The sequence below is a fragment of the Carcharhinus amblyrhynchos genome, chromosome 15 (genome assembly GCF_965287045.1).
Source record: "Carcharhinus amblyrhynchos chromosome 15, sCarAmb.v2.hapA, whole genome shotgun sequence".
In the NCBI taxonomy this organism is placed as follows: domain Eukaryota; kingdom Metazoa; phylum Chordata; class Chondrichthyes; order Carcharhiniformes; family Carcharhinidae; genus Carcharhinus; species Carcharhinus amblyrhynchos.
In genome coordinates, this window is record NC_137338.1 from 62,253,143 (window position 1) to 62,280,379 (window position 27,237).

Consider the following 27,237-nt stretch of genomic DNA (forward strand, 5'->3'; position numbering starts at 1 on the left):
TTAGCTTCACTGGAATATTGCAGCAGGCCAAAGACAGACATGTGGTCATGGGAGCAGGATCGTGTGTTAAAATGGCAAGTAACTGGAAGATCAGGGTCCTGTTTGCGCACAGACCGAAGGTGCTCAGCAAAGCGATCATCCAGTCTACGCTTGGTCTCTCCAATATGGAGGAAACCACATTGAGAGCAGCGAATGCAATATATCAAGTTGAAAGAGGTGCAAAGGAAACACAGCTCAACCTGGAATGAGTGTTTTGGACCTTGGATGGTGAGCATAAAAGAGGTGTTACACCTCCTGCGATTGCACGGACAGGTGCCATGAGTGATGGGAGAGTTGTTGGCTATGGTGGAGGAGTGGACTAGGTTATCCTGGAGAGAATGGTCTCCGCAGAATGATAACAGAGGGAGTGAAGGGAAGATGTGTTTGGTGGTGGCATCACACTGGACTTGGTGGAAAATAGCAGAGGATTATGCGTTGCGTGCGGAGTCTGGCGGCATGAAATGTGAGAACAAGAAGGATTTTTTCCTTGTTCTGGGAGGGAGGGAAGGGAGTGAGAGTCATGGCGTGGGAGATGACTGCATACTATTGAGTGTTAGGACACTTGCTCTTCCCAATATATTAATGACCCAGACCATGGGTCAAAATTTGCAGATGATACAAAACTTGGAAACTTTGTATACTGTGAGGAGGATGGTGTGGAACTTCAAAAGGATGCAGATAAGTTGGTGAACAGGTGACAGATGAAGTCCAGTGTGGAGAAGTGAGAAGTGATTTATTTTGGTAGAAAGAGCATAGAGAGACCACACAAAATAGAGTACAATTCCAAAGTGGGTGGAGAAGTATTGCGACCTGAGTCTATCTGTACATATGCAATTGAAGGCAACAGGATAGATTGAAAAAGCTATTTAATATCCTAGGCTTTATTAATAGGGCATACAATACAAGAAAAATGGGGTTATGTTGAACTTGCATAAGACACCTCTGGCCTCAGTTGAAATATTGCATCCATTTCTGGACACTTTAGGAAAGATGAGGAGAATGCAGAAACGATTCATGAGAAAGGTACCAGGGATAAGGAACTTCAGTTATGAATTCAGATTGGAGAAATTAGGACAAAAAGGCTTCAAGGAGATTTCACGAGATATTCAAAATCATGAAGGATCTAGTCAGAGTAGATGGGGGGTAACTGTTTCCACTTTGAACGGATAGAGAATTAGAAGATGCAGATTTAAAGTAATTAGTAAAAGAAGGAGAGGCAGCATGAGAAAAAGCTTATTCATGCAGCAAGCAGTTAGGGTCTAGAATGCACTGCCTGAGAGGTGGAAGTAGATTCAATTGAAGCATTCAAAAGGGAATTAGACTGTTCATTGAAAAGGAAGCACATGCAAGACTTACAGGGAGGTGGAAGAATGGAACTACATGAATTGCTCAGTTGATGAGCTGATACAGACACTATAGGCCAAATTGCCTCTTTTTGCGCTGTAATAACAACTTCCATGAAGTATGGTTGATACAGACATCTCTTTTTATTACCCACGTTTTTTCCAATTTTAACACGTTAGGAGTAGAAATCCCACAAAATAAGTGGAATCACAGTGGTCACTTCATATATGCTCCGTTTGGCATTCGATTCTGTTGAAGTCAATGCAATGGAATATCATGTAGGGGGTATAACCAGCAGCAGGTAGTGTACAAAGTGGCCCAAGAAGAATTTCTAGCCCATAAATTTGCACTCAGAACATAGCATAACTGCACAACTTAATGGAGTTCCTCTTAGCTAATGTATGATTTTATCCAATTGGCTTCATATGTTGAAATGTAAAGAATGCTTCATGGCTGACCATATCCTTTGCGTATACAACCCTTTATATGAAAGAAAAAAAGACTTGCCCATTCTAAAACACCTTTCACGATTTCTTTATCCCAACATGCTTTGCAGCCAATGAAGTACTTCAAAAATGTAGCCACAGTTGCAGTGTAAGAAACAAGGTAGCCCATTTTCACATGGCGAATTCTCACAAGCCACAGTGCGATAAATGATCCGACAGCCTATGTTTTGTGCTGGTTGAGTGATGGCTATTGGCCAGGAAAGCTCTTGCTTATGTTTCTGGTCCTTGCTAAATTGTACACCTTTCTCCACTCTAGATCATATTCCAGTACTTCCGCTGAAAATGCAATTAAGAAAGGAGAAGTGCCTCCCACTCCGCCACCAAGACTTCCAAAGACTCATTCCAGAGCCTCTTCTCTGGACCTCAATAAACTTTTCCAACAAGGTACCCAAAGTAAGTGATCCTTCTAGTGTGCTTGAAGAGCGAGCTTTGATGTAGAGGCAACTGTCCTTTTCTCCACATGCTCGTTTGAAATAAAGAATGGCCTGCAATTATTATTACCAGAAAAAATGTAGTGTGGTACGTTTATCATAAAATAATTCTCATTTTGGCCAACTGCACTTCCAACTTTTTGTGCAGCAGATTATTAAAATATCACCATGCATATTTTTTATTGGAATCTCATGCTTTGTGTCTGGAATATAGTATCCAACATAAATGTATCAGCTGGGATTTTCTGGCCATTCATGCCCCGCCACCGCTGCCAGTGAGGACGGAGAATTTGGAGCTCAGCTAAATCTCCCTTTACTGCAGCAGGAGCAGAAAATCCTGCCAGTGTGAACGGTTAGAAAATTCTGCCTGTTTTTTTTCAACAACCACCAAGATAAGATTTGCAAGCAATCTGTCCTCTGTTATATAATTTTCAATTGTATTTTATTTGCACATAACTTAATGGCCATAGAAGTTACAGCTGTAGCTCAGTTAGTAAGGTGAGTCTTCTCTGGAATATCTTCAGACTGGAATTTTACCACCTCATCCACCTAGGAATTGGGGCAGGCGAGGCTTGCAGGACAGAATTCCCTGCTGGTCTTGGGTGGGATTTTACTAGCCTCGCCTGAGCGAGGTCATAAAAATGCTGAAGTTGTTCTTACTCCCACTTTGAACTGGAGATTCTGCTAAGTTGCATTGATATTTGCAAAATTGATCAAACCAGTACCAAGTTTTGAGAATGCCCAACCCAAATAACCATTTAATGTAGATCACATTTCCACAATCTTTCACAATGGTTTAAAAACCATTACACTGGAAGCCACCTCATGTGTAGGACTGGCCATGCCAAGCAGATTGAATCCATCACCAAGATGAATATACATTAATATCACCAGTTAGCGGGGCATCAAAGAAACCCTTTAAATTAAATTTCTTTGAGGTGCATGAATGGGCACCTTTTTTTTAAAAGTTTTATATTTATTTTAATCGACTAAGAAATTGTCAGCAAAAATTGTTCTATATAGCTTTTTTGAGTTATTTTAAGGGTTAGACGAGGCTTATATGAGACACTCAGATTAAAATACTTAATTTTTCAGCGATATTAATAAAGTTGCAAATTGTTACCATGCTTAAATATCTTGAGAAATATTTTTAATATAAACTTTTGTGAAAAGTGTCCTAAAACGCTGCCTGATCGCACTGGTTCATGGAAGAGTTTGTATTCTTCAATGTGTAAAATAAGCTTGAAAGGAAACCTGAACAAGTTATTCCCTTCACAAATTGAAGGCAGTTTTCAGCACAACTTGTCTAGTTTGCAGATTACATAGAAGCAGGAGTAGGTCATTTGGCTCTTTGAGCCTGTTCAGCCATTCATTTTGATTATGGCTGATCATCAAATTTAATATTCTGATCCCTTTAGCTCCAGTAATTATATCTCATTCCTTCTTAAAAATCACTCAATGTTTCGGCTTCAACTACTATTACACCCAAAGCAGATATTCTTGGACCCAACTGAGCTGCTGATCTCAACTGAGGGAATGACAAGAGCACGATAATTGGCCTCTTAAACCATCGGGTTAGCAAGAGGGAGATTGGATCGGGTTTCCAAAGTCAATTGGTATTCAGCAGTGTATGCATCTGGAAGTTGGATGAAAGCTGGTTTGGGCTTGATGATGATACTCCCATGTCAAATTGTTGATATTTACCATCAAGTCTTGCACTCAGACAAGATACTGGCGAACACCCAGTGTGCCTTTGGAAATGAACTCCAGAAAGGACCCAAAACATTCAGAATGTGTTAGGAGAAGACATTATTTTCTCATTCCACAAGTTACTTAAGAACTATTGTAATGCAGTGCACACAATGAGTTCCTGATTGAGCCATTCACAAGAGTGGGCTGAGCATGTCCATCAAAACCACAATATCTTGCGAGGAGAAACCAAAACAGTTAAAGACTCCAAGATTCTTTGGTGAACACTGAGATTTCTTAAAGCTATCAATTTGGAACATTTGATCGTTCAGGTTTTGGCAAAGGCTGACATTCCATCCAAGGATCAACAGCCTTCAAGTCCAGAGCCATGTGCTTTGAAATCTCATTATTAATAATAATTAATTGATGCATACGTTTTGTTTATATGAAGATGCGACCAGAGAAACTAGGCAATTTCCCAAACACTTGGATTTCAATAGCCGATTATTTTTTGTTTTGCTGCTTGCAGTGGTTTCGTTGAGGCAAATGTTTTTTCAAAAGGTTCTTCAGGGGAAAGTGGTTAGACCATATGTATCCCAGTTATTGCCTACTCTGTTAACTTAATGTTGGAATCAAACCTTGGATACTTTGTATTGCCTGAGTGATTTTTTTTTTAATTCACTAAACTGTCAGAGAATATCCTGAAGCCACATGTTTGGATCAGGATCAGCAACAACCCTATTGATATTTCATTCAGAGTTATCCTTTGATATTTTTCAAAAGCATTCTACGTTTTAAAAAGTTGGCAAAGAGAAATCTAAACTTATAATCCTGTCAAAATTGTTACCACATGCTTTGTATAGAAATCTCATCCCTTCTTCAGTGCTTTCACATGTTAGTAGCTATTGTCTCTGGCATATATTGCAGTACATATTTGGTCACTTAGAGTCATAGAGGTTTACAGCATGGAAACAGGCCCTTCGGCCCAACTTGTCCATGCTGCCCAGTTTTTCCCACTAAGCTGGTCCCAATTGCCTGCATATGAACATAGAAAACATAGAAACATAGAAAAACTACAGCACAATACGGGCCCTTCGGCCCACAAAGTTGTGCCAACTATGTCCCTACCTTATAGATTATTAGGCTTACCTATAACCCTCGATCTTACTAAGTTCCATGTACTTATCCAAAAGTCTCTTAAAAGACCCTATTGAATCTGCCTCTACCACCAATGCCAGCAGCCTATCCCACACACCCACCACTCTCTAACTGAAAAACTTACCCCTAACATCTCCTCTGTGCCTACTCCCCAGCACCTTAAACCTGTCTCCTCTTGTGGCAACCATTTCAGCCCTGGGAAAAAACCTCTGACTATTCACTCGATTAGTACCTTTCAACATCTCATACACCTCTATCATGTCACCCCTCATCCTTCGTGTCTCCAAGGAGAAAAGGCTGAGCTCCCTCAACCTATCCTCATAAGGCATGCTCCCCAATCCAGGCAACATCCTTGTAAATCTCCTCTGCACCCTTTCTATGGCTTCCACATCCTTCCTGTAATGAGGCGACCAGAACTGAGCACAGTACTCCAATTGGGGCCTGACCAGGGTCCTATATACCTGCGACATTATCTCTTGATTCCTAAACTCAATTCCTTGATTGATGAAGGCCAGAACACCATACGCCTTCTTAACCACAGCCTCTACCTGTGCAGCTGCTTTGAGTGTCCTATGAACTTGGACCCCAAGATCCTTCCGATCTTCCACACTGCCAAGAGTCCTACCATTAATATTATATTCTGCTATCCATACGGCCCACATCCCTCTCCCCATCTTACTCATGTAACTGTGTAAATGCTTTTTAAAAGACAAAGTTGTACCCACCTCTACTACTGTTTCTGACAGTTTATTCCAGATACTCACCACCCTCTGTGTGAAGAAATTGCTCCTTTGGATCCTTTTGTATCTCTCCCCTCTCACCTTAAACCTATGCCTTCTAGTTTTAGACTCCTCTATCTTTGGGAAAAGATGTTGACCATTTACCTTATTGATGCTCCTTACTTGACCTCATCCAAATTAATACTTCCTATAATCAAGTCACATTGCCCCAGCAAGTTGATTATCCCGATGTTAGAAATGTCAGTAATCTTACCACTACAAGATAACCCCAATGGTTCCAAAAGAGGTATGCTTTTTTTCAAAAGCAAAGTACTTTTACCTGTAACGTTGTGACTAAAATGGATGCAGTACCTATAATGTCATAATACAGAATCCACAAGGTGCACCAAACCTCCCTAACTCTGTAACCTCTTCCCAGCCCTATAACTCTCGCAGACTGCTGCATTCCTCCAACACTGATCTCTTGACGATCCTGATTTCCTGTGCCCTGCTATTGGCAAATATGCCTTCAGCAGTCTCGAGCCCAAGCTTGAGAATTTCTTTCCCAAACCTCCTTTTAGCCTCTTCAATTCTCTCTCTCCTCCTTTCTGACTCGACTTAAAACCCACCTCTTTGACCAAGCTTTTGATCACCTGTCTTGATGTCTCTGATGCCGATTTTTGCGTGGTTATGCTTTTGTGAAGGCCTTCAAATAGTTTTAACCCAGTTGTCAGTACTAGATAGATGCAAGTTGATGGAAACTGTCATAATTGTAGGTGCATTAATGATGCCGCTGGAAATGCACTATCCTCAATAATATTGTTAAAGTAACAGAAGCAAGTATGCTGTATAAAGTTCAATGTCATTACTGTTTAACCCTTGGTTAATGGAAGTGTCAAATGATCTCTTTCTAACTAACCATTTATTGCACAGCTCATAGACTGGTGTTAATATTTATTTTTATTATTTATTAGCACTGAAATCTGGTTGGCCACAGCCACCTCCTGCTGTACCTCCACGACCACCAATTGCCAAGGTAAGGTGCAGTGCTTCCACAAGAGTACAAATGGTGTTATGTTATTCATGGTGCAAAAAGAAGTTTGCAGTAATTAAACTGACAAAGGGGTGGGGGATAAAATTAGAATTGTAAAGTGAGTTCTTGCTATATCGGATCTAAATGAAAGGAGATGTGTTTGCTCAGCAATCCCAGAGGAAGAGATCTGCAGGCCAAGGCGATGTTTGCACATTGCTATAAAAGCAGCTGCCACCATCTAGCAAGGAAATAAAGAGCTGGGGTGGAATTCTCCCAAAAAACCTCAGTATCATAACGGCGAGAGTGATGGACCAATCTGCACTGGTGTTTTGGGCATCCTCCCATTGCAATCCTCCCACACTTGGTCACTTTTTGGAGAGCTGGGAGTTTTGTGCTGAGTGAGCCCGGCTTGACTGCCATTTCACAAGGACGCCCCATTCTCACAATGCACTGAGAGACCCCCTCCCCTCCCTCTTCCTGAAGACGTTGGGACCCCTCTCCTCCTCCCCATCAGCAGCATGTTCCCCTACCCCCTCCCCATGGGGCCGCCAGCATCAAGGCTCTCTCGATGGGTCCCCCTGCCTGACCGCAACATATCCCCTATCATCACCTCTAATAGGACCCACTCCAGCATGACCCCATCCTACATAGCACCCTTGTCATAGCCCCCCCACCCACTCAGGCCCACCCCCTCTTGGCACTGCCCTGGCATTGGCGGGGTGTCCAGTGGGCATCACCAGTGTGCCAAATGGGCACTGCCAGGTGAGCACTGCCCAATGTCCATTGCCTAGCAGTGCCCCTACCCCTCAACCGTCAGGGCTTCAATGGCCACAGCGCAGCCCCAGCTTGGCCATCATACCGGATCTCCAGTATGATTCTTGCTGTTATCACGCCATGCCTGAAGGCCAGCAACGTTGATGCGTTGGGATTTGAACAGGCTACACATGGTTAAATGCTCCTTTAAGTATGCTAATTGACCTCCCACCCTTTTTGGTTCGCGTCATTGGAAAGAGGCTGGGAGACTCGTAAACTGACGCAGGACATGAAACCAAATATTAGACCTGTATGCTTTTCTGTGGGATCAGCGCTATCTGTGCCAGGCATGCCCAGGTCGGAGATGCTATTTTGCATCTTGTTTATAAACAAACATTCTGTGTGGTGTGTGAAGAAGTAACAAAGAGTAGGATTGTAGTCAATGCAGAAGGAAATATTGACTGTACAATTCCAAAATTCATTATTACATGACCACCCGTGTTGTGACTTCTTGAACCATCATCATGTGCTGCTGACCTTTGACCTTGCTTGCTTAGGAGGTGATGAATACAGACCTGTCAAATCCTTAATAGGAAAGTCAGGATAGATGTCCAGTGATTGCACTTACACAACTCTTGGTATCCAAGTCGATTAACTGTTGTTCATAACCATAAGTGATCAAAAAGCTGAAGGAGCTTGAAGGAAAGCAGAGTCATACCTGTCCCCGTACACACACATGCACACAATTTATTTTTGTAGCAATACTGTGGAACTATTACAAAATGTTTGACAGGATTATACTTCACTGTAACACCCGATCCCAGACAATTAAGCGGCCGGGACTCACCGAGTTCCTAACACAGCAGAACGCAACCCAATGCCCGTATTACTGGCCCTAGCAAGGACTTGATCCCTTCACAAGAGGGAGACTGAGTGAAATTCTGCAGTAATAAAATCTGCAATGCAGGAGGACTGTTGAGAGCAGTTAGCAAACTTTCCTCTGTCATCTTTTGCAGATTGCTCCCATTCCCTCCAAAGCTGAGGGCAGTAATATATCTGCCAAGCAGCAAGAGAAAGTTCAACAGCCCAACTTTGCAGATTTCAGCAAGTTTTGTGAGCAGGTAAGAACAATTGAGTGAATTACATCGGCTGTGCTCAGATTAATTCTGTAGATGCATCTGCTTCATTCTACTAAGTGGTGGCCAGGATGACAATGGCATAAGGCAATATTTGTCCATCCCTGCCAGAAAGTGAGCAAAGCAGCAAAGTTAGCTTTGGCTCAGTATTTACATTTTTGACTCCAAATCAGAATATCTTAAGCTGGAGACTTGAGGCCATGGTTTAGGCTGATACTTCAGTGCAGGAGAGCTTGCCACAATGTCAAGGGTTGTGTCGTTTGGATGAAACATTGGCCCCGTCTGATGTATTAAATGGGTGTAGAAGATGCCTTGTTGTACATTTGATATATTTCCTGAGCAATGTAGGGGTGGCACTAGTTTCCAATCGGGGTGGGAGGGATAGGTGGCTTAGTGGTAATGTCACTTGACTTGTAATCCATAAACCCAGGCCAATGCCAAGGGGAATCCCACTACAGCATCTGGTGGAATTTAAATTCAATCAATTAAAAAACCTGGAATTGAAAGCTTGTCTCAATAATGGTGACTATCCTACATTCATAGAATCCTACAGCAGAAGGAGGCTACTCGGCCCATCGAGTCTGCAGTGACCACAGTCCCACTCAGGCCTATCCCCCTAACCCAATGCATTTACCCAAGCTCGTTCCCCTGACACTGAGGGAGAGTTTAGCATGGCCAATCCATTTAACCCACACACCTTTGGACTGTGGGAGGAAACCGGAGCACCTGGAAGAAACCCACGCAGGCACAGAGGATAAAAACTGCAAACTCCACACAAACTGTGATGCTAGCTGGGAATCAAACCCAGGCCCCTGGTGCTGTGAGGCAGTGCTAACCACTGTGCCATCGTGCCACCACGCAGATTGTCTTAAAAACCCCCTGGTTCACGAATATCCTGGAAAGCAACCTGCCACCCTTATGTGGAGAGGTGGTGCTCCAAAAGCTTGTGGCTTGTGCTACCAAATAAATCTGTTGGACTTTAACCTGGTGTTGTGAGACTTCTTACTGTGCTTACCCTTATCTGGTCCAGCCCACATGTGACTTCAGACACCCGGCAATGTAGTTCAAATGCAAAGTGCCCTAAATAGCAAGCCACTCAGTTCAAGGGTAATCAGCAGTGGCAACAAATGGTGGTTTGCCAGTGACATCTACATCCCATGAAAGAATAAACGAACAAGTTTATTTACCAAAGTTCTAAAATATCTCTGCAATCACAAAGTGCCTGCACAGCTCAGCTTTTAGTAGTTCCGTTGTGTCTCTTCCATGGACGATTATGTCGTCAAGTAGGTTGAGCATCTGTTCTTCAATGTCTGACAAAACTGAAGAAACGATCTTCTGGATTTTGCTGGATGCTGAATTTAGTCCATTGTGTATTCTGCGGTGCTGAAACCCACCTTTATAAAAGGTAACAAAAGCTGTAAGATATCTCTGCTAGTGGTATCTGAAGATATCTCCATCACATATTGAGCTTTGTGAAGTCTGTATAGTAATGAGATGATGCTGTTGATTATTGGATTGTAGGACAAGAATTCTTGTCTGGAATGATTGCTTTGTTGACTATCTTAAGGTTGATGCAGAGTGCAAGTCTGTCATTTTTGCATCATGCAATGACTAGATTTGGTATTCATTAATGTCCATAGTGGTGAGTTTGTTCAATCAATCATACCAACTGCTTGTAATTGTTTCAGCTCCTGTGACACTTGGGAACAAATTGCAACAGGCAACTGTATAAAATTTTGCAAAACTGGCAGAATTGATGTATTGTTGCAAGGAGCAAATAGTACTCCTTGATTTCCCTCCAAAATTCAGTAAATAAGGAAGGATTCCGGAGTCTGTACCATCAGTCATGTTGATGTGTACTCTGATGAGAATTTTCAATTTTAATCCAAGTCTATTTGAAAGGTTTACCCTGTTATCCTTCAGCTACATAGAATCGGAATGTGTCTATGGACATGTTTTTGTAATGTCCTGGAACTGTGATCATTCCCAAAACCGGAACAATAAAGTCTTCATAACACTTCAGCCATAACAACTTACAAAAAACAGAAAGCATTCCTTCTGTTACCGAGGCCAAATATTAGTCGTCAGCTTAACATCACTAAATCAGATTATGTGGTCATTTATCTCATTGCTGCCTGTGGGGGCCTGTACAGTATAAATTTGATGCCCATGTTTTCCTATGTTACAGCAGTGACTATACTATAAACTCCACGAGTGTATAAATTGTGCTACAGAAATGAAATTTCATTTTCCTTTCCCCACAGGGTTGAAATGAAGACAATCAATAGTAACAATTTAGAGTAAATCCACAACTGTTGTAATGTCACCTCAGGTGATGTCAAATTGGCTCGTTTTACAGGATGAATTTTAAGCATCAAAAGAGTCGACTGCGACAGCAGTGTGTAAATGGGGCTTTAGAAATTGTCCACATTTTCTCAATTGTACAGTATTTGACTGAAATTATTCTCAATCAAACTAAATTTACAGCAGGTAGGAAGTTTCATTTGGCATAAGAAATCTGCAGGTTTATTCGTGTTTTTCCCCTCCGATAAACTCTACCATTCTTTCCCCAAGACGTGGCCATCGGGCACTTTCTACTAGTGGCACTCTGAATCGAGCCAACGGTAGGTGTGTGAGAGCAGCTCAGGGTGGCTATCCCACCAACCCCATACAATACATCTGGTCACTAGCACCTCTACACAAGGCAAGCTGAGACTCAGACTCAGCATTTTGGGAAGATGTTCCTATTAACACAGCAGTTAACTTGTGCTGCGTCCTTGGAAGTCATATTTAGAGTCATTGGGAGATAATTTACAATTCTGTAGTGAGTTATAAAAATCGATGAGTTTTTAAACGGAGAGGTTATGCTGATATACAGGCAGGCACGCACTCACAATGCTTGTTGATCTCCATTAAAAGTGCCGTTGTTGCCATGTACAAGAATGAAAATTCCATGGTTTTAATTCCTGAAAAGAAGCATCTCGAACTTGCACTCTTTGCCAAGACAGATCCAACTTTAGGATAAATCTGATTAATGCTGCTAGGTGTAAATACACCAGATTATATGATCAATGTAAGTTCTTGTTTGAAGTAAGTACCATCACTGGCCCAGTTTTAAATGAAGGTCAAAATGGAAACGGTTCTTTAGAGTTCTATTCCCCAAAGTAACTTTTCAATTTCGTTTCACCTCCAGCTCCATCTTTTGAAGGCAGTGACTTGCCCTGGGCTCGGAGAACGGTGATTGCTTTGGCTCTTTGCTTAAGAGGCAGTTGTTCATGTACGAGATTAGATAGTGAGCAGGTTGGCAGGATGTTTGACCATGGCGACCAAGGAAAGTGTCGTCAGGGCCAAAGCTGATCCTCCTCTTACCTTCCATCCACATTTGGGCACAGACAGTAGGTTCTCCCCTCTGTAACGTGGGGTACTAAGTCTAATTGTAGTCTCCGTAGCCCTTTCTATGTCGATGGTCAGGTAAGCAGCAAAAGGTCTGAATTGAACCAGGGATTTTCCTGATCATTAATTAAACTATCAGGCCAGCCTTATGCTGTTAACCTGTGGCCCAGTCTCCATTATATCGTGCCTCTGCCCACTTCCGATCATGAATTTCAAATCCACAAACCATGGCTCTTTTCTTACATTTTGCCCAATTGGTCATAACTCATGTGAGTTAGGGCTGCCAACTCTTACATCACATGGCTTGTCTCTACACTCTAGCCATCGGTCAGCCAACACATCCATTCTTGTGATGCACTGTCTTTCTATGTCAGTTGGAAAGCAAAACACCTCATTACTCATTTGGATGACTGATTTATTTTAATTTGCTTTATTATTGTCATATATTGGTATACAGTGAAAATTATTGTTTCTTGTGTGCTATGCAGACAAAGCATACCATTCACAGAGAAGGAAAGGAGAGAATGCAGAATGTAGTGTCACAGTCATAGATAGAGTATAGAGAAAGATCAATTTAATATAAGGTAGACCCATTCAAAAGTCTGATGGCGGCAGGGAAGAAGCTGTTCTTGAGTTGGTATGTGACCTCAGACTTTTGTATCTTTTTCCCGATGGAAGAAGGTCGAAGAGGGTGTGTCCCGGGTGCATGGGGCCCTTGATTATGCTTCCTGCTTTTCCAAAAGCTTCCCAAAATGCTGAGTCTGAGTCTCAGCTTGCCTTGTATGGAGGTGCTAAACTGTGACCAGATGGGGCTTAGTGCGATGTTTAAAGAGTCTCTGGATGGGAGGCTGGTTGACGTGATGGACTGGGCTTCGTTCACGACCCTTTGTAGCTTCTTGCAGTCTTAGATAAAGCATAAGCCATGTCAAACTGTGATACAACCAGAAAGAATGCTTTCTACGGTGCACCTGTAAATGTTAGTGAGAGTCGTAGCAGACATGCCAAATTTCCTTAACCTCCTGAGAAAGTTGAGGCATTGGTGGGCTTTCTTAACCATAGCATCGACAGGGAGGGACCAGGTCAAGTTGTTGGTGTACTGGCTACTTAGAAACTTGAAGTTCTTGACCATTTCCATGCACTCAGCAAGATGAAGAGCATTTCTTTTCGCTCCTTTCTCAGGAAGAATGGAATTTTAGTGCAGATAATCACAGCCTGTTTAAAAAAAACTGAGGTTAGGACGAAGTACAATTTAAACACTCCCTGTCAACAGTAACATGTGAAATGCTTGAATGAGATAGTGGATGCTACCTTGTTCTCACATGTTTCATATAATGGCTCTGTCTGTGCCATTATATGCTCTGTCTGAGGCCAGTACTCTCCTTTCACCTGACGAAGGGGGAAACCTCGAAAGCTTGTGAGTTTACCATCAAATCAATCGGTTGGATTTAAACCTGGTGTTGTCAGACTTCTTACTGAGGTACATCACCAACGTAAGAAAATGGAATTGTTTGAATAGACAATTTGTCATTGCAGGATGACAAACGTTTTGGTACATTTACTAATGCATCGTTTAGGGCAGACTCACAGCTGATTAAACAAGCAATTTACTGAAACTCTCACAATCAGACGGGACTGGTTTGTGTAATATCGAAATGAAGATGGAGCAGCAACAAAAGAAAATCACTGTTCCGGGTCTGTACTTTCTCTTCAGTTTGAATGATAAATAGCTAGAATCCGCAGTTTATGCATGAAGGTGACTTGCCTCCTTAATTAGGATGTCACAGTGTTCTTCTTCTATTTTACTCCTTGTTGCCTGATTGGGAGAAATTGGAATGCTGTCCTTCGAGGCATTTTCCCTTTTGTGTATCAGGATTGTTTTATGTGATTAAGAGATATAAGCAGAATCTCAAAACCATGCCAGTGCTCCCTCATGGGTGGACAGTGACCAGCATCTAAATGAACTCATGTACAAAATGCCTAAAAGAAGGCAGCTTTATTTTTCTGCAATAAAGCCGTTCCTTCAAAGAGCAAGGCAGAGAAATTTGTAAAAGCATTAGTAACTCTGCTCTGAATCCCAACTAATGACATAGTAAAAGATCGGCTGGGAAATAGTGATCAAAATACCATTGAATTCTAGGTTAAATTTGAAAGTGATATAATCCAATCACTAACAACAATTTGAAAATTAAGCAACACCAATTACATAGTTTTGAGGGGAGAACTGGCTAAGGTAAATTGGGTGAATAGAGTTAAAGATTTAGCTATAGGGAAACATGTAAAGAAAAAATTCAGAATGTCCCAAAAAAGTACAAGAAAAACAAAACTTCAGCAAGAAAGATCCATCACTGGCTGACTCAGGAAGTTAGGAATAATATTTGATTATTCAAAGGACAAGGCTTACAATGTTGCAATCTAGAACAAGAGATTCGTAATTTTAGGATAAGGGGTAGCAGATTTAAAACAGAAATGGGGAGAAATTACTTCTCTCAAAGGGATGTGATCTGTGGAATCCATTACCACAGAGTGTGCTGGATGCTGGGACATTGACTAAATTTAAGGAAAAAGTCAACAGATTTTTTATTGAATCAGGGTTTGAAAGGCTATGGTGAATGGGCAAGAATGTGGAGTTGAGGCTGCAATGAGATCAGCCATGCCCATATTAAATGGTGGAACAGACTCAAGCGGTTAAATTGCCTACTCCTGCTCCTAGTTCTTATGAGTTCTTGTGTTCAAAGAGACAAGGGTGTCCTGATACAACAAATGCAAAAAGTTAATATATAAGTACAGCAAGCAATTAGGAAGGCAGATGGCATGTTGGTCTTTACTGCAAGAGGATTGGAGTACAGGAATAAACAAGTCTTGCTAGAGTTGTCTAGTTTGTCCAATGTGAGATGACATTGGGAATACTGTGTACAGTTTTGATCTCCACGTTTAAGAAAAAATATACTCGTGTTGGAGATGGTATGATGAAGCTTTACCAGATTAATCCCTTGGATGAGGGATTATGATGAGAGGCTGAGCAAATTGGATCCGTTTTCTCTGGAGTCGGCAGAATGAGAGGAGATCTGATTGAAGATTCTGAAGGAGACTTGACAGGGTGAATGCTGAAAGATTGTTTCCACTGATCATGGAATCTAAAGTCTTAGGCCAAACTGTCAATTATTTAGAACCGAGATGAGGGGAAATTATTTCACTCAAAGGTTTGTGAATCTTTGGAATTCCCTACCTCAGAGGATTGTGGATGCTGTATCATCAAATACATTTCAGGCTGGGATAGACAGATTTTTAATCTCCTGGGAAATCGAGAGATATAGAAAATGGGCAGAAAACTGAAGCCCAAGGTCAGCCATGGTCCTAAAGACTGGTGGAGCAGGCTTAATGGGCGATATGGTTTATCCATTTCTTGACCTCCTATGTAACTTTCTTTGAGATGATGATGAAGCAAGGAACTTAAGGAGGAGCGGTTGTTAGAGAAATGAGGAAACCCGGTCTTTTAAATATTGGAAGAATTCATATTTTTCATTGCTGTGTTGAAGACCATTGGGAGTGATGAAGAACATAAGGCAAAAGAACAGAATTAGGCCATTTTGCCCATTGAGTCTGCTCTGCCATTCAATCATAGTTGATATTTTTTCTCATCCCTATTCTCCTGCCTTTTCCCCATAACTCCTGATCCCCTTAGAAATCAAGAACCTATCTATCTCTGTCTTAAAGACACTCAATGACTTGGCCTCCACAGTCTTCTGTGGCAACGAGTTCCATAGATTCACCACTCACTGGCTGAAGAAATTCCTCTTTGTCTCTGTTTTAAAGGATTGTCCCTTTAGTGAAGAGGTAATGCTTCAACAAATGAACAGAAAAGATGAGAAGTTTTGAGCACTGGTGTGCAATCTGACAAAAAAATTGATGAAATCTAGAATAGAAAAATCAGCAAGTGAATGGATGAGGAGCTAATGGTGAATGCAGCTAAATTAGTTCATCAAGTAAAGAGTTTATTTTGTTCTTTCAAGGGATGTGGCCTTCGTTGCAACACCAGCATTTTGTTGCCCATCCCTGTTTGCCCTCAAGAAAGTGATGGTGAGGCACCACCTTAAACCTTGTAGTCGATGAGGTGTAGGTACACGCACAGTGCTGTCAGGGAACAAATGCAGACTTCATTTATATATTCAGGATAACAAGTTGACTCTGGAATCAGTGTCCCATTTCATTGTAGGCCTATTAACATCCAAAATACGATTCATAAATTTGTTCATCATGAAAGTCTCTTCTGTAAAATCTACTCATTGACGCGCACGATAGAATGGAATAAAATCAATTTTGTCAGAAATAATATATTACAATTTCATGCCTAAACTGCATTTCTTTCCATGCACAGTGGGAATACAGCTTTCATAGGCAACATTGAGGATAACTTTGAATGGTGATGAGTTTATATTGGAATTTCTTGATAAAGCATTTTTACTTGGGTTTAGAATAACACATTGGCAACTCTGTGTAAAGACAGTTAATACATCGAGGGCTGGCAGTCGTGTGAGGAAGAATGGTCTATTATTTCGAACCCCAGGATGGATTCAGAAGACACTTCTGAGTGTTATTTATACCAACTTTTTTTTCTGTTTATGAGCACCATTAGTTCTACAAGCAGCATGAATTTCTTCACCACAAAAGCACCTCTCGCTATGGTAGCAAGTTCCCCAGAGAGGTAACATTGCTGAGCAGGCACCAGACAAATGGCCAATAACAACCTGCATTAGAAGACCAGAATGCTTCCAGGACTGTGTGCTTGTAAGGACAGACAAAAGTGGGTCATTCTTGATGTACGAAGGTTTGCATAGTGGTTAGCGCTGCTGCCTCACAGTGCCAGGGACTCGGGTTCAATTTCTGGCTTGGGTCACCGTCTGTGTGGAGATTGCATGTTCTCCCTGTGTCTGCATGGGTTTCCTCCCAGTGCTCCAGTTTTCTCCCACAGTCCGAAAAACGTGCTGGTTGGGTGGTTTGGCCATGCTAAATTCTGCCTCAGTGTCCCTGAACAGGTGCCTAAGTGTGGCAACTAGGGGATTTTCACAGTAACTTCATTGCAGTGTTAATGGAAGCCTACTTGTAACACTAATAAATAAATTTTTTAAAAACTTGTGAGCAGAAGCCATTTCATCCATCACTTGGAAATGTGACAGATGAAATTGAGTTCCTGAAATTTTGTTTAAAAATTGTGGGATTTAATTTTTACATGTAGGAATCATGTTCTACCCACCCCCCCCCCCCTCATGATATTGAGTTCATGAATATGTTAAAGATGATGATGATGGAGTTGAGATTTCAGAAACTAGTATAGAGTGCCACCTGGACATTGACGCTTTGCCCCTTATGCAGTGCCAGGAGGCCAGGCTGGCAAAGCCAAGGGGCACCCCCTCCTTGACCCGCCCTTCAGGGGGCCTCCATGGCCCCCCCCTTCACTCTAGTGGGTCAAGCCGCCAGCTCCCTGCTAGTGGGGAGCTATCGTAAACCATGCTGGAGTGAAACATTCGGAGGCAGTTGATACATCATTATCAACAAATGTTTACATGGAGGACTTCCACGTTAACTTTAATCTTAAACATAGTGATGGTAAATGTGTGGGGCTTCGGGAATAGGTGAGAGGAGTGGACATGGATAAAAGTGCTCTTTCAGAGAGTCAGTGCAGACTCAATGGGCCAAATGGCCAGATTCTGTGTTTTCCCTGTGGCTTCTGACAACCTTCTTTGCTGAACTTACAATGTTGAATGCAATTTCTTCCAGTCAGGCACCACAACCTCTGCATGTCTCTCGCTGCCTGATTTGCAGCATTATCAGCTCTGCGCCAAAAATCAGCATGGAGCTGAATAAATTGTGCTAATGACAATTAACATATGATTAGCAAGCCCAGGACTGAAGTTTCCAGGCTAGCTAGCTTCTACCCCCGCCCTGCCAGGAATGTTTCACTCCGGCGTGGTTTACAATAGCTCCCCACTAGACTGGCAGCCTGACCCCTCCAACCCCCCCAGCGTGAAGGGGACCACGGAGGCCCCCAGGAGGACGGGTCAAGGCGGGGGGGGGGGCTGCCCCTGGGCTTTGCCAGCCTGGCCTCCTGGCACTACACAAGTGGCAAAGTGTCAATGCCCAGGGGGAACTTGGCAATGCCCACTGGGCATTGAGCAATGCCAGAGGTGAGCAGGCCTATAGGGAATGGGGCCTCTGGAGGGGGGAATGATCGGTGGGGTGGGGTTTTTGCTGCCACTCTGCACTTGGATCAGAGAGAGAGGGAGGCCAGTGATCAGGGCTGGGTGTGGGGAGGGGGGGGGGGGGGGGTCACTATGCTGTCCAGTGATTGGTGTATGTGTAGTAGTGCAGGGCAACTACAAGTGAACCAATCTCTGCTTTACAAGATTGGTGCATGTGACCTGCTCAGCGCTATGCTGCCCACCTCTCCAGTGGGAACAGGCCCTGTCCACTGACTTTGATTAGATCCACCCTAGTGCAGAGTGTGGGAGATTCATTTTGAAAAGCCTGCTTTAAAAAAGCAGCGGGATTTACTCCAGGTTTTATAGGAGTCTGGCACTTAGAATTTTTTTGGGAGGATCCCAAAATCATTCAGCCCCTTGAGCCTGTTCCTGCTCCTCCTTCATATCATGGCTGATCTGTATCGTAATTCCATTTCCCTGCCTTGGTTCTGTCATCTTTAGCACCCTTAGCTCATAAAAGTGAATTAATCTCAGTAAGAAAATTTCAATTCAGCCCTCAATACAAAGGCTTCTTGGGGGCAAAAAGGGTTCAGATTTTCACTGCCCTTTGTGTGAATAAGTGCTTCCTGACATCACTCCTGAGAGACCAAGCTCCAATTTTCAGATTATTCCACGCCCTGTTCTAGACTTCCGACTAGTCGGAATAGTTACTGTCCATCTATCCTGTCAAACCATCTTAAACACCTCCATTCTGTCATCTCTTAGTCTTCTGTATCCAGACAATGCAAACCTTGGCTATGCACACTGCCTCATAATTTGACCCTTTTAGCCCTTGTATCATTCTGCAACATTTGTTTTGTCATAGAATATTATAGAATTTTGACAAAGCAGAAGGAGGCCATTCGGCCCATCGAGTTTACACTGACTCTTAGACAGAGCACTTTTACCTAAGCCCTATCCCCATAATCTCATATATTTACCAGGCTAATCCCCCTAACCTTCACATCTTGTGACACTAAGAGACAATTTAGCATGGCCAATCCACCTAACCTGCACATCTTTGACTGTGGGAGGAAACCGGAGCAAACCCACACAGACACAGGGAAAATGTGCAGACACTGAACAGACAGTCACCCGAGGCCAGAATTGAACCTGTGTCCCTGACACTGTAAGGCAGCAATGCTAACCACTGTGCCATCCAGTTAGGGGGACAAGGGGTAGCATTCGAGAACCTTAAAATCTCTTTAAAAAATGAAAACTTGTGCTTTGTGAATAAGAAAGAAAGTAGTAGCATATTATCCCATTGACAAAAGTACTTCAATGGTCACATCATCATGAATGGTTTTTAAGTTGACGCCGTGCTCTATTTGATAAATGTCACCAGGTTGAATGCATTTGTAATATATCCAGTTAGACTGTTCCTGACAAGTTGATTTTCTTGGTTTAGATTTCAGCCTTTCCTTTTATTATTGGCATGCCTGTGATAACTAGGAACTCTGTGAACATGAGATTGGCAACCAAGCTGAGTGACAACATTGAATGGGACATGTCATTGCTAACAGGAGCCTGTGGCAATTGGGGTGTGCAGTATAGTCCTACCTAATTCTTCCTTGCTGCCTACCCTGAATAACCTTTTGCAATACACGATATCCATTACAAGACCAGTGCTTGTTGGGAACCTGGCTCGACTCTTCAGTCAGACATAGTGCTTATTTACATAGAAACGTAGGAACAGGAGTAATTGTGGCCCATTGAGCCTGCTCTGTCATTCATTATGATCATGGCTGATCATCAAATTCAATATCCTGATCCCGCCTTCCTCCCCATATCCCTTGATCCCTTTAGTCCCAAGAGCTAAATCTAATTTCTTCTTGAAATCAAACAATGTTTTGGCCTGAGCTACTTTCTGTAGTAGTGAATTCCACAGATTCACCACTCTCTCTGGGTGAAGAAATTTCTCCTCACTTCATTCTAAATGGTTTACCCTCTTCTGCTCAAACTATGACCCCTTGCTCTGGGATGCCCTGCCATCAGGAACATTCTTTATGAATCTATCCTGTCGAACCTCACAGAACTTTATAAGTTTCTTTGAGATCCCCTCTCACTCTTGTAAACTCCAACAAACAGAATCCTAACCGACTTAGTCTCTCCTCATATGAAGATCTGCCGTTCCAGGAATCAGAAATTATTTGTAATAATTGCTAGATTAAATACTATTCACAGATTGTTATCGCACATCCTGTCTGGAGATATGAAAAATCGTTACCATATCAGTGTAACCTCTGTTTTAATTCTTTCAATTACATTCCTGAATATCGGATGCAATTAGCCTGAAAGGTCAACCAGATGAGCCTAAGCTTTCACCTTTCCCTGATTATTTTCTAACAATTTCTCTATGAGCGACACAGTCAGGACAATGGCGGAAAAAATTTTAACTCATTCAAAACCTGTCTATTTGCAGAGTTAAAATTGCACCCAGCAGGTTTTTCAGTTGACTGTCTGACTGAGGTGTTTTCCCCATGGTAATTCCAACCATGGATGTGTCAATACTTTTGTGTCACTGCCTCTTGTCCACCTTTATTGTTTTTGGAACTTCTGTCACACTGAAAAGACTTCATGTCAACACAAGCTAATAGAGCCAAGCCTCCATCTGGATTGCTTCCATTGCAGTGTCTATTTTCCCAGCTTTTCATTCCATATTTTTCATCTCTTTGGAATTTATGGTAAGACGGGGATCTGAACACTTTGTTTTCCAGTACCATGCATGAGCCTGGATAGAATGTCATTCATCAAAATGGGCACCATTGCTAACCTAGTTACTGTTCTCAAGCAACCCCATTGAATGATCACCCTGCTCTCCACTCTCTATCCTCTTCCTTGCATCAGGACATTGAGGATGGCCCTAATTCAGATAAGCTTTCCTAGCTTGACAGCCCACCATTTCCTATTCACTAGTTTTAAGACACATATGTTAGCACTGCTGCCTCACGGTGCCAGGGACCTGGGTTCGATTCCCGGCTTGGGTCACTGTCCCAATGTGCGGAGTTTGCACATTCTCCCTGTATCTGCAGAGGTTTCCTCTCACAGTCCAAAAGATGTGCTGGTTAGGTTCTCCTTCAGTATACCCAAACAGGCAGCAGAGTGTGGCAACTAGGGGATTTCACAGTAACTTCACTGCAGTGTTAATGTAGGCCTATTTGTGACAGTAATAAAAAATACTTGAAAACTTTAAACTATAAAATCAGGCATTTTAGCAACCACAAAGTTCAGCCTGTGTGTTATTGTTGTTATGCTTTCATGATTGTGGGTATTAGCAAGACCAGCATTTATTGTCCATCCCAAATTGCCTTGCGACAAGTGGTGCTGAGCCACTTTCCTGAACTGTTGCAGTCCATGTGGTATAGGTAGGGAGGGAATTCCAGGATTTTTGACCCATCAATAGTGAAGGAATGGCATTGCAGCTCCATGTCAGAATGTAAATGGTTTGGAGGGGAACTGCAAGCAGTGGTGTTCCCATGCATGTCTTGCCCTTATCTTTCTAGTTGCTAGAGGTTGCAGTTTGTAAGGTGCTGTCGAAGGAGGCTTGGTGAGTTTCTGCAGTGCATCATGTCGATACTACCCACCGCTGCCACTGTGCATCTGTGGTGAAGGGAGTGAATGTTTAAAGTGGTGGATGGGATGTAAATCAAATGGGCTGTTTTGTCCTGGATGAAGGACTTCCTGAGGGTTCTTGGAATTGCACTCATCCAGGCAAGTGGAGAGTATTCCATCACACTCCTGACTTGTAGATGGTGGACAGACTTTGGGGAGTTATGAGATGAATCAGTCACCACAGAATTCCCAGTCTCTGATCTACCTTTGTAGCCACAGCATTTATATGTCTAGTCCAGTCCAATTTCTGGTCAATGGTAACCCCACAAGATGTTATTAGTGGAAGATACAGCAATTTTAATGCAATTGAATGTCATGAGGGGATGGTTAGATTCTCTCCTGTTGGAGATGGTCATTGCTCAGTTCTTGTGTGGCAGTTATTTGCTGCAATGATGTCCTAGTCTTGTTGCATGTGGACACAGACAGCTTCAGGTATCTGAAGATTGTCCAGTTCAGTGCAGAGACCCTCTGATCCATGTGGCTGAGTACCATACTAGGCAGTAGCCATTGGTGGTGGGGGAAGCAGATCTGTCTCATGACTTTAGTTGTGTTTTTTCAAAGAAATGCCATTTTCATATTTTAAAAAATTGGCTGATCTTTCTCCATTCCATTAATTTACAAGCAGACGGTTCAGAAATGATAAGTTTACATTGAAACACTTCACTGCATAAGAAATGTGACATGGCACCTTTGGCTCTACTCTCGTCCTGATTATAGAGGCCAGGATCACCCTGATTATAGAGGCCTAGATGAAGGAGCATTGCCAAGACTTCAAAAAAAAATTTGAGTGAAATAGACTTGGGCCGGAATTTTACCATCCAGCCTGCCACGGGAATTGGAGCAGGTGAGGAGTGGACAATGGGAAGATCCGTTGACCTCAGCGGATTTTACAATTTTGGGATGGGCGAGGCCATAAAATCCTGCTTTTGAAGTAAAAACTGAAGAGACAAAGTTATGTCACTTTCTCTGGTCGATAATCACTCCAGCTACAGAGGATTTGGTCTTTTTCAAAAAGCCATATAAGCAATGTTTGTAGAGTGAGCATTGCTTTTGCTTCTGTTTGGGTTTCAGGAGAGTGAGAACAGTGTAGCTACCTTGTCCCTAATCCTAACAGCCAGCATCATAACTTGACTAATGCACGCAGAAGAGAGCAGGATTTCAGTGATGTAAAAGTGATCAGGGAAGTTGCTATCCAAACTAAAGAGGCAGATCCAAAATTTATGTTTTTTTTCATCACTGTGTTCTTGTACCACTTTGTTTATTGGCTGTAAAATAATAAGAGGTGAATTTCGATGTTGTTGACAAACCAATTCTGATTCCAATTTGATTGATGTTTGGTCAGTCTGGATTAAATGGCTGTCTTTCCGAGGTTGTGTAGTACCAGCTCCATCTGGAAACAAAATTGCAGTCCATGCTTCTGATTGTACTGTTGTTTTAGTTTGCAAAGTACCCATTAGAGTAAAATTCAGTGTTAGCAAGGGCAGGGTCAAGTAAGATGATCAGTGTTGTGCAAGCTTCGGACCATCAATCTCCAAAGTTTGGATTGAGAGACGAGAGCATCTGGGATGATGTGAACTGGAGCACTGACCCGTGCGAGGTCCGTTCATCAATCCAGACCTCCTGAAACTTAGACCCGAAGCATCTGTTCCACCAGGAGGCTGAGCCACAGGATCTGTCGCTACGTGAGGAAGAAGGATGATGATCTATGCTTCGGTTCAAAACTGGTTTGGTGGTATTTTGATACCTTTCAGAGGAGGTATTGCTATCAGTAACTGGGATCACTTTGGAATGGTGATTGATAATCTATGGTTTTACCACCAGATGGTGCACTGAGCAGACACAGCAACAATTTCACACAACTAAATTCAATAGTCTTCACACAACACTTCAAATAAACCAAAGTTTTAATTGCAATTTCCATTTCACTTCTTTTTACTAGTTTTTAGATAAATCTCAAATAAGGATTGTTACTTATATCAAAAATTTGACACACTTATGTTGGCTAGTGAGAAAATTTAAATGGAGGGGGAAAAGGGAGAATGTGATGCATTACTCCAAATCATGAATTAGAAATAGATAAATTACAAGGGCCAAGTATTAATATTGAGGAGAAGTCTCATACTAACATTCTGAATACAGGTTAGGGGCAGCTCGGTGGCACAGTGGTTAGCACTACTGCCTCACAGCATCAGGGACCCAGGTTAAATTCCAGCTTTGGGTAACTGTCTGTGTGGAGTTTGCACATTCTCCCCATGTCTGCATAGGTTTCCTCTGGGTGCTCCGGTTTCCTGCCACAGTCCAAAGATGTGCGGGTGAGGTTGACTGCTCATGCTCAATTGCCCCTTAGCGTCAGGAGGGCTAATGGGATAAATACATGGGATTATGGGGATAGGGCCTGGGTAAGACTGTTGTTGGTGCAGGCTTGATGGGCCGAATGATCTCCTTCTGCCCTATAAGAATTCTATGTACTTGACTATTGGGGCAGAATGTCCCCTATGTTGGTTCAAGAAAAGTTTTTATGCTTGTCACAGAAATAAATATGGTACGAAGGGGCAATTGTGTTAGAACCGAAATGTTTTGTGTGACAGGGAAGTTGGATGTGGGCGTACTTTCACATAGCCTCACTTGTTGAGTTCTCAATCTCAGCTGGCAGCAGCATCAGGCCAATGCTGTGCACTTCCTCCCCCCCCTTACTGGGAAATACAGGCTGTGAAATGATATTACGTTGCTGTGTTACAGATGCCGAGTAGCTGGCCAAAGTGTGCAGTGCATGGGAGGCTTGTGAAAATTCAGCATAGCTCAGCCACAATGCAGGTTCAGATAGAGGAGCCCTGTCCTAATGAGGCTCCAAACCACAGTCTGTGGAATACAGCGTCCTGAATGAACAGGCCTGGTATCCTAGTTTGGTTCTGTTGTTATCACTCTCATCCCCAACTCCAAAGATCACCAGTTAAGTTCCAGTCCATCACGGAGGGTGGAACTTTACTGCAATCCTGAGAGAGTTGTTAAGCTGTCATCATTCATGTTAAACCTATAGAAAATAAGAGAATCAAAGGCAGAGGTTTTCACCTAGTGTCCTGACCATCATTTATTCCTCGACTAACACCACCAAAACCAATCAACTGGTCTTTCCCAGTTTTGTTGTACTCTTCTGTGGCTGCCTTATTTAGTTTTTGATTTTTTTATCTCTGCTTAAACTTCAAGGGAATATATCTCATGGGCCATGTGACTGGTTCACTGTTTGTTTTAAGGTGTTCAAAATAGAGGGAGGAGGATCTTTCTTCTCAGGTGCTGCATGCAAAATGGCTACGTGTTTGTCTGATAATAGTGGCTCTATATTAAAATCCATTTGTTGCTTCTGAAGCTTTACGGGACATCTGCAAATGTGAAAGATGCTATATAGACAAAGGCTGGGATTCTCCGCTCACACTTTGTGGGAGGGGGACAGTGCCTGGGCACTGTTGGGGGGGAAAGAGGGGGCCTCTATTAGGGAGGTTCAGGATGGAGGGCCTACCCTGCTTGGGGGAAGGGGGGGGGGGTGCTTCCTTGTCACTTATAAAGGGCGCACCCACCTCTGAGCAGTCAAGGTCAATGGCAGAACAGGCTCATTTCAGAGGCTGTCCCGCCAGCATGACTTTGTGGGAGCCCACCCCTTAACTTTTTGAAAAGACAGTGGAAAAACCTGAAAAGATAGCTGGTGTCGTTGTTTTCCCCCACCTCGCTTTTCCTGCTGGACAACACTTGGTGGACAAAAAATGAGAAAATGATGCCCAAGGATTTCCTCCTTGGAAAGTTGACTCTTTCATACATGTAGGGGCTGGACTGTTAATGTGCAGTTAACAACCCTACACCCAGAGGAATTCCTGACCCTAGGCTCAAGCTGCAATCGCGATATCAGCTTCAAATTCAAATAGCTTAACTGGCTCAGCAGCCAACTAAAGGTATAGACACCTCAGAGATAGGAGCTGCCTGCCTTACGCTGACGGCAGACAGCAGTCATTTTGGGGACTGTCACGGCTTTACTGATTTGAGCAGCAGCTCTTCAGAAAGTAGAGATTGAAGGAGGCAGATAGCTTTACATTTTTTAAAGTTGAATTCCTTCCTGATCAGACCCTGTGTCAAACTCCTTAAGGAGCTTAATTGGAGAAAAGTGACTTCACCATTGCCCCCCCTGCCACTGGCCCATTCACAACTGTGTCAAAAGCATCTCAGGGAGTGCAATTTTCAAATCCCACCCAGGCCAGATCCTGATCCTACTTTTCATTCCCTCATCCCATAACAACTTGGATTTATATAACGTATTTCACATCAGATAATGTCCCAAGGTACTTCCTGGGCATTTGTCAAACAAAGTATGACACTAAGCCACATGAGAAGCTTTTAGGACAGTTGACCCAAAGGCTTTTGGTCACTTCAGTGTGTGCAACGGTGAAGAATTTCTCATCTAACCTTAAACTAGTTAGTCCAAGAAAAACTATTCCAGAGCCTGTTGACATGTGGATTATTTCTTTAATTTGGGATTGATTTTGCAGGCCAAACAAGGACCACTAACAGACTCTCAGGTGAAGAGACCAAGTCATCTTGGAGAAGAAAATAGCTCTCCAGTTAAGGTTGGTTCGTATTGAGTTCGAAAGCTTTATTGGATCTTGTTAAGATGGATTTTTGATTTCTTTTGTTCCTGTTCAAAGTTCAATGGAGTTTTCTTTTCATTCATTCATGGGAGATGGGCATATGCTGGCTGACCAGCATTGATTGTCCATCCCTAGTTGCACTTGAGAAGGTGGTGGTGAGCTGCCTTGACACCTGAGTGGCTTGCTACGCCATTTCAGATGGCATTTAAGATGGCATTGCTGTGGCTCTGGAGTCACATGTAGGTCAGACAAGGTAAAGACAGAAATGAGGGAACCAGATGGTTTTTTTTTTCAGACAATCAGCAAAGGTTTCATGGTCATCAGTAGATTCTTAATTCCAAATATTATTGAATTCAAATTCCACCATCTGCCTCAGCAAGATTTGAACTTGGGCCCCCAGAACATTAGCCAAGTTTATGGATTAAGAGTCTTGTGGTAATATGACTAGGCCATCTCCTCCTATGTTTCATGGATCATGTACTTTGTTCACCGTTAGTTTTGAGACCATCTAATAAAAGAGATCATTTTGACTGAGGGAACAATCCTACATCAGGTTA

General features: G+C 42.6%; 1 protein-coding gene across 3 annotated transcripts in view; it reads left to right on the forward strand.

Annotated features, from left to right (window-relative positions):
- The window catches only part of reps2 (RALBP1 associated Eps domain containing 2), a 172,870-nt gene that overhangs the window by 129,166 nt on the left and 16,467 nt on the right, over positions 1 to 27,237 (forward strand). For all 3 annotated transcript variants that reach the window (XM_080204035.1, XM_080204033.1, XM_080204034.1), the window contains exons 13-16: positions 2,146 to 2,282; positions 6,861 to 6,922; positions 8,689 to 8,793; positions 26,582 to 26,659. In XM_080204035.1, the coding sequence (XP_080060161.1) occupies positions 2,146 to 2,282; positions 6,861 to 6,922; positions 8,689 to 8,793; positions 26,582 to 26,659 (382 nt within the window). The remainder of the gene's footprint in view (positions 1 to 2,145; positions 2,283 to 6,860; positions 6,923 to 8,688; positions 8,794 to 26,581; positions 26,660 to 27,237) is intronic.